At 40.1% G+C, this 8,680-nt stretch overlaps 1 protein-coding gene across 1 annotated transcript in view; it reads left to right on the forward strand.

Moving 5' to 3' along the window:
* The window catches only part of CNOT10 (CCR4-NOT transcription complex subunit 10), a 99,723-nt gene that overhangs the window by 39,334 nt on the left and 51,709 nt on the right, over positions 1–8,680 (forward strand). The window contains exons 7-8 of the mRNA XM_003781773.3: positions 478–561; positions 3,707–3,824. Coding sequence (XP_003781821.1) covers positions 478–561; positions 3,707–3,824 — 202 coding nt within the window. The remainder of the gene's footprint in view (positions 1–477; positions 562–3,706; positions 3,825–8,680) is intronic.

An 8,680-nucleotide genomic window follows, 5' to 3' on the forward strand; every position in this document is an offset into this window, starting at 1 on the left:
GAGGTTGCTATGAGCTGTAATGCCACGGCACTCTACCCAGGGGGACAGCTTGAGGCTCTGTCTCAAAAAAAAAAAAAAGAAGTACATTTATCTCTCTAAATATATTTTGCTTAAGATGATAATGTAATATAATTTCTTTAAATTACTCTATAAAAGGTTGGGGGAAATGGCTTGGGAATGTATTGATGATAAAATCAGTTTGTGAAATTTTAATAATCATTATTAGGTAATCATGTACAGATGAAGATTGATAGGATTTTTTGCTTCAAATTTATAAGTTTTATTCTGCCATGTTTTTAGTTTTTTGAAGTTTATGCCAAGACAAATAGAATATTTCAGATAATTTTAAACTTTGGCAAGTAACCAGTGTAATTGTGTTGTAATAGATGGAGTTAAACATTCCTTATGAGTAAATAAAACATCAGGATATGTAAAATCTCTCCTACTTCTTACATTCTAACACTTTTTCTTTGCCAGTATAAAGTGCGAGCTTATATCCAAATGAAATCCCTGAAAGCATGCAAAAGGGAGATCAAGTCAGTCATGAACACAGCTGGAAATGTGAGTTTCTTCCAGACTTTCTCTCGTTTTTCAACTTATGACTTTCTTTCTTAGGCTATGAGTATCTGTCAATTTTAAATAATTTATCTTAGTCTATTGTACATGTCACTAGATAGGGAATGTTGATATTATAGAATTGGGAAATACAGATCATACTGTTCCTGGAGTTTAATATTTTTTTTTACTTAAAATTATAACAAGAATTTTCCCTTTTTTTATGTAGCCTTAAAAACCACAATTTTAAATCATTGCCTAGTGTTCTGTGAGTGGTTTATCACAACTCACTTAAACATTTTGCCAAATTAGACATTTCGGTTATTTTATAATTTTTGGTATTATACTTGTTTGGACTGGGCACAGTGGCCCACGCCTGTAATCATAGCACTCTGAGAGACCAAGGCAGGTAGACTGCTTCAGCTCAAGAGTTTGAAACCATCCTGAACAAAAGCGAGACCCTGTCTCTAAAAAAGGAAGAAAAAAGAAAGACAGAAAAATAGCTGTGTAGCAGCCCATAGTCCCACCTACTGGGGAGGTTGAGGCAAGAGGATCACCTGAGCCAAAATTAGAGGTTGCTCTGAGCCATGACCCCACAGTATTCTACCAAGTGTGACAAAATGAGACTGTCTCAAAAAAATATTAAAGATTTAACAAATTGTGGCCAAAACCTGCCGCTTCTAAATGACTACTGGTGCCAGGCATGGTGGCTCACGCCTATAATCCTAACACTCTGGGAGGCTGAGACAGGTGGATTGCCTGAGCTCACAAGTTTGAGACCAGCATGAGCCAGAGCAAGACCCCCCCATCCTGGTCTCTAAAAAGCGCCAGGTGTTGTGGTAGGTATCTATAGTCCCAGCTACTTAGGAGGCTGAGGCAAGAGGATCACTTGAGCCCAAGAGTTTAAGGTTACTGTGAGCTAGGACGCCACAGCATACTACCAAGGGTAACACGGTGAGACTCTGTCTCAAAAAAAAGAAACCAAAAAAACAAAAAAGACTATTGGCTTGATAATATCTTCGATTTGTCTAGTCCCAGAATATTTCAGATATAATTCCTCCTTCCATTCCCTTCACCCTAATCCTCCATTGATAAATTTTAAGATGGTATAGGGAAGACATAGCATAAACAGTCTTGATGCTTTAGATGAGCTGTATATTTAGAAATATGAAATCATGAGAAAATAAAAGTTAAAAGTCTCAGGCAGGATTCAGATTAGCCATTGAGTTAGTACCCTCTTGATTTTTGAGAACTGTAGCCTAAGTCTGAGGCTAAGAGGAAAAGGCCAAACTAGCCAGCTAGTCATTATCAAACCTTTTATCTCATTAAAAGCATAATCCTTGACTTAAAGGAGGCCGTAGTCAAAAAAGAGAGAAATGGCTCGGCGCCTATAGCTCAACCGGCTAAGACGCCAGCCACGTACACCTAAGGTGGCGGGTTCAAATCCCCAGCCCGGACCCGCCAAACAACAATGACGGCTGCAACCAAAAAATAGCCGGGCGTTGTGGCGGGCGCCTGTGGTCCCAGCTACTTGGGAGGCGGAGGCAGGAGACTCGCTTGAGCCCAGGAGTTGGAGGTTGCTGTGAGCTGTGAAGCCATGGCACTCTACCCAGGGGGACAGCTTGAGGCTCTGTCTCAAAAAAAAAAAAAAAAAGAGAGAAATGAACATAATTATAATTCAATGTAATACTCATACCTGAATCAGGAAAAACTTCAGAAGGAAGTGCTGCCACTGAGAATAAGCCTTGAAAGCCCTTATTTCCTTAGTGACCAGAACTCTGGGTAGACAGGAAGCAGAGTAAAGGATGAACTAGGATTTAGAAGGAAATCTTGTTGCTATGCTAAAGTGGATTAATAATGAGACAAACATTCTACATGTCCTCCCGGGTAGGTGCTTAGTCTCCATATCTCTGTATGCTTTTGTACTCAAAATAGGTACTGCTACTCAGAGGCCCCTCCACCAAGATTCTTAGGGGAAGTGAAGATGATTTGTAATCCAAAACACAGTCTAAGGAACAGCAAGATTAATTCTCTCAAATAAGGCATTCTATTGGAAAATTCTTCTGTTCATAGAAGAATTATTTTATTTTTATTTTTCCTATTTAGAAAAATATTTGGTCTGGGCACCAATAGCTGAGTGGTTAGGGCACCAGCCACATGCTCTGGGGCTGGTGGGTTTGAACCTGGCCCAAGCCTGCTAAACAAAAAAAAAAAAATATTTGATTATCTTTGGGCTCTAATGACAAGTACCGTTTTCTCCTGAAAAGGAAGATCACCAGCCTAATAACCATTAAAAATAAGGACCTAATTTGCATTGTCAAGTTGACTTGACTTTAGTAGTGTAATAGATGAAGGTAGTCATTTGATAATCCACAGACTGTCAGAATGTATTTCATTCATTCATTGATTTTCTGAGACAGAATCATGCACTGTTGTCCTGGCTAGAGTATAGTGGTGTGATCATAGCTCACCACAACCTTGAACTCCTAGGCTGAAGTGATCCATCTGCCCCATCATCCCAAATAGCTGAGACTGTAGGGATGTGCCAACATGCCCAGCCAATTTTTTCTAATTTTAGTAGACAAGGGACTTGCTATTGCTCAGCTGGTCTCAAACTCCAGACCTCAAGTGATCCTGCCACCTTGGCCTCCTAGAGTGGAGGATTACTGGTGTGAGCCTATAGACTGTATTCATACACACATTTAAACACATGCAGCCTAACCAAAAATATGTATATACTTTTTAACAGATGTTCTCTACATATTACTTTGCAACGTTGAAGTGAAGATACCTTTACTGGTCAAGTGTACCTAGACATGCTATGAACATACATTTTACTTGCAATTCATACGCTTTTGGGGAATGATCAATTTTACTACCAACAAGATCTCTTTAAATGTGTATACATTTTTTTGGTACCCCTGGTATATTTTTTAGGTAGACCTATGATATTTATTCTTGCAAGTCACTTTATTTAATTTTTAGATTCCAAGAGCAGTGAAAAATTTGGAGACTATATATGGTTTTTTGTGACTGTGACAAATTTGATTCATTTATGCCCTTAAATACATACCAGTGCAACAGTATAATTAGCATCATGCATTAACCACCAGAAAACAAATTATAAGTAACTTTCATATTTTCTTTACAGTCTGCACCCTCTCTGTTTCTTAAAAGCAATTTTGAGTACTTAAGGGGCAATTATCGAAAAGCTGTGAAGCTTTTAAATAGTTCAAACATTGCTGAGCATCCAGGATTCATGCAAACAGGTAAAAAAAAATTTGTCAAATTTTAGTGAAGTTTTTTTCCCTGGTTATTTTACCTCTTTTTGCTTGGTGTTTTTTTCCCTAAAATGCTCTTCACAGTGATTTATGCTAATTTTTCAATGACAATGTTTTAATATTTCTATAGAAAATTCTTGGAATTTTAGTTTATGACTTGTTTCCACTTTATAAGAAGTCTCATTACTTCTTTCACTTTTCTTTAAATTCACTTGCTCTTTCTTACGTTTTATTATTTAATTCCAGGTTAGAATTTATGTTGAGATATAAAGTTCTTGGGTAAAGTGAAACCTTTTAAGGAAATGAGATGTTTTTTACTTTTCCTCTTTTCTCGATAAAAGCAGTGAATAATATGGTTTCTTTAGGTTATTAAGTATATCAAAATAGTTCTATAAAATTAGGAAGATAATTATTAGCTATTCTTGCCTCTGTTTAGAAAAGTCTTATGAATCTCTTGGTATTAATGGCAAAATGAAAGATAAAAATTGTGACTGTTATTTAGGTTTATGTCATCACTATTTTATGGAGAAGGAAAAGGAAAATCTGTTATTCAAGAAATGAGGGTAAAATATTTAAAATGTTTGTTTTGCATTCTGCTTGATTCATACACAAAGTACACATGCAAATATACTTAAACCTTCCCCCATATGCCCTTTCAGTTCACTGGAGTCATGGGGGTAGAAAAAGACAGTTTGTTCCATTATGATTCTCTTCTGGGTATTCTTTTTGTTCTAAGTATCCATTTTCTAATTCTGCTAAATTTTAATTTTTTATGTTTTAAGTATCAAGTTTCCCCTTAGAGGCCCACTAACATTCAACATGAAAGGATCTCTCAAACTAAAAAGATAATGTGCTTTGAGAAAATTTTGCTTAGCTTTGTTTTGACACAGATTTCAGGTCAGTCTTTAAAATTAAATCAAGAACAGGGTATTATAGGTGGCTAGTCCAACAGTTATAATCTAATGGAAAAGGTTTTGATATAGTTTTATATTTTATGTATTTATATTTTTAATAGTTGTAATTTTGAAAACTGTAATTTACTTCCAATATAAATTGCTGCCAGTAATATATGTCTACTAGAGAAAATTGGGAAAATAGAATTCTTTTTTTTTTTTAGAGACAGAGTCTCACTTTGTCACTCTTGGTAAAGTGCTTTGGTATCACAGCTCATAGCAACCTCCAACTCTTGGGCTTAGGTGATTCTCTTGCCTCAGCCTCCCAAGTACCTGGAACTACAGGCGCCCTCCACAACATCTGGCTATTTTTTTGTTGCAGTTTGGCCAGGGTCGGATTTGAACCCACCACCCTCAGTATATAGGGCTGGCACCCTACTTACTGAGACACAGGTGTTGCCCTAGAATTCTTAAATCATCCTACAATGCTCCTACACAGAAGCAGCCTCCTTAAAACATTTTAGTGTGCTTCCTACAATCTTTTTTGAAGTCTAGTTTTTCTCTTTTTAAAATGTCATCACTGGGGCTTGGCGCCTGTGGCTCAAGCAGCTAAGGTGCCAGCCACATACACCTAAGGTGGCGGGTTCGAATCCCCAGCCTGGACCGCCAAAACAACAATGATGGCTGCAACCAAAAAATAGCCAGGCGTTGTGGCGGGCGCCTGTGGTCCCAGCTACTTGGGAGGCGGAGCCAGGAGACTCGCTTCAGCCCAGGAGTTGGAGGTTGCTGTGAGCTGTGATGTCATGGCACTCTACCCAGGGGGACAGCTTGAGGCTCCGTCTCAGAAGAAAAAAAAAAATGTCATCACTGGGCAGCACCTGTGGCTCAAAGGAGTAGGGTGCCAGCCCCGTATGCTGGAGGTGGTGAGTTCAAACCCAGCCCTGGCCAAAAACTGCCCCCCAAAAAGGTAAAATGTCATTACCAGGCAGGGCATGGTGGCTCCTGCCTATAATTCTAGCACTCTGGAAGGTCGAGGTGGGTGGATTGCTTGAGCTCAGCAGTTCAAGACCAGCCTGAACAAAAGTGAGACCCCCATCTCTAAAAAATACAGCTACTCCAGAGGCTGAGGCCAGAGGATGTCTTGAGCCCAAGAATTCAAGGTTGCTGTGAACTATAACACCAGGGCACTCAACCCCAGGGCAACTGAGTGAGACTCTGTCTCCCTCAAAAAAAAAATTGTCATTGCCTAATTTAAAAATACAGAATATCAGAAGATAGGCTAGGCATAGTGGCTTATACCTATAATCCTAGCACTCTGGGAAGCTGAGGGAGGAAGGTCAGTTGATCTCAAGAGTTCAGGACCAGGCCAGACTAAACAAATGCAAGACCTGTCTCCACCAAAAGAAAAAAAAAGTCAGCTGGGTGTGGTGTTGCATCTCTGTAGTCCCAGTCCCAGGTACTCAGGAGGCTGAGGCATGAGGTTCACTTCAGCCCAGAAATCTGAGGTTGGAGTGAGCAGTGATGACACCACTGTATTCTGGTTAGGGGTGACAGAATGAAAACCTGTCTCCAAAAAACCAAAAACAATAACAACAATTATATGTATATAGTTTTTAGTACTAAGCAGTAATATCCTGATTATTTTGTCATTATGTCCTTGAGGAAAAATATGTGGACTATTCAGTGAATTGTTTTGTAGTGTTTGGATAGCCATTAGAAAAAGAAAGTAAAGTTTGAATTACCTTCATTATACCAGATTAAAATGTAAAAATAAGCAGCAAAACAAATGGATGAATATTTTAATTTTGTGGTGAAGAAGGCTTAATTAAACATTATCCAGAATCCAAGTACCATAGAGTTAAGAAAAGATAACTAAATGTCACCACATAAAAATGTTAAAATTTTTGGGTGGCGCCTGTAGCTTAAAGGAGTAGAATGTCAGCCCCATATGCCGGAGGTAGTGGGTTCACACCCAGCCCCAGCCAAAAACTGCAAAAAAAAAAGTTAAAGTTTTTATGATTAGGCTCGGCGCATATAGCTCAACTGGCTAAGGCGCCAGCCACGTACACCTAAGGTGGCGGGTTTGAATCCCCAGCCCGGGCCCACCAAACAACAATGACGGCTACAACCAAAAAATAGCCGGGCGTTGTGGCGGGCGCCTGTGGTCCCAGCTACTTGGGAGGCTGAGGCAGGAGACTCGCTTGAGCCCAGGAGTTGGAGGTTCCTGTGAGCTGTAATGCCACGGCACTCTACCCAGGGGGACAGCTTGAGGCTCTGTCTCAAAAAAAAAAAAAAAAAAGTTTTTATGATTAGAAACATAAACATACACACACATACTGGACCAAGTCACAAAACATATGACTGACAGGGGTGGGCAGGAATATTTAAAACAGATGTGACAGGCAGTTTCTGTAACATATAAACCAACTGGTAACCAATAGGAAAAATATCTGTAACCATATAAAAAAAAGACAGGAAGAGGCAACATACAGGCTAAGAAATACAAGTGCTCCACAAACATCAAAAAGTGCATGGCCACAGTGCTATTTAAAGAAGTGTGAGAGGCCAGGAGCGGAGGCTCATGCCTGTAATCCTAGCACTCTGGGAGGCCTAGGCAAGTGGATTGCGTGAGCTCACAAGTTCGAGACCAGCCTGAGCCAGAGCAAGACCTCATCTCTAAAAGTAGCTGGGTGGTGTGGCAGGCACCTGTAGTCCCAGCTGTTTAGCAGGCTGAGGCAAGAGAATCACTTAAGCCCAAGAGTTCGAGGTAGCTATGAGCTGTAATGCCATGGCACTCTTCTGAGTGTGACAAAGTGAGACTGTCTCAAAAAAAAAAAAAAAAAAAAATGAAGTGTGAGTTAAAGTAACAGTGGACACAGGCGCAGTGGCTCACACCTGTAATCCTAGCACTCTTAGTGGCTGAGACAGGTAGATTGTTTGAGCTCAGGAGTTTGAGACCAGTCTGAGGAAGAGGGAGATTCCATCTCTACTAAAAATAGAAAAACTAGCTGGTCCTTGTGGTAGGCGCCAGTAGTCCTAGCTAGTCGGGAAGCTGAGGCAAGGGGATGTCTTCAGCCCCAAGAGTTAGAGGTTACTGTGAACTATGACTCTATGGCACTCTACCCAGAGTGACAGAGTGAGACTTTGTCTCAAAAAAAAAGTGGAGACTATTTTAACAAACAAAAGCAAGATTTTATGTGTGATATCATATTACTAATAAATATTTTTTTTCTTTCTATGTTTTTGTATCATTTGTCTACAATTATTAAAAATCAGGTGGTGGCACACGCCTATATTCTTAGCTACCTGGGAGGCTTAGGTAGGAGAATCGTTTGAACTTAGGAGTTAGTAGTTACAGTGAGCTGTGATGACACTACTGCACTCTAACCTGGGCAGCAAAGCAAAGCTCTACCTCAAAACAACAACGACAAAATCAGGCTAACAAAATTTATAGAGTTGGGTCTTAAAAATAATCTTATCACTTTTAATAAAATAATTTTTTTTTTTTTTTTTTTTTTTTTTGGCCAGGGCTGGGTTTGAACCCGCCACCTTCACCATACAGGGCCAGTGCCCTACTCCTTTGAGCCACAGGCGCTGCCTATGTGGGTTTTTTTTTTAAGGCAGAGTCTCACTTTGTCACTTGCGGTAGACACAGGTGGCGTCACAGCTCACACCAACTTCCATCTCCTCCAGGCTTCGGGGATTCTCTTGCCTCAGCCTCCCAAGTAGCTGGGACCACAAGCGCCTGCCACAAAGCCCAGCTATTTTTTGTTGCAGTTTGGCCAAGGCAGGGTTTGAACTCGCCACCCTTGGTATATGGGGCCGGCGCCCTACTCACTGAGCCACAGGCGCTGCCCTAATTTTTTTAGGCTGTCTCACTATGTCGCCCTTTTTGTAGGTGCTGTGGCATTACAGCTCACAGCAACCTCAAACTCTTAGGCTTAAGTGATT

Source organism: Otolemur garnettii, unplaced genomic scaffold, assembly GCF_000181295.1.
Source record: "Otolemur garnettii isolate 467f Iridium unplaced genomic scaffold, OtoGar3 scaffold00002, whole genome shotgun sequence".
Lineage (NCBI taxonomy): Eukaryota > Metazoa > Chordata > Mammalia > Primates > Galagidae > Otolemur > Otolemur garnettii.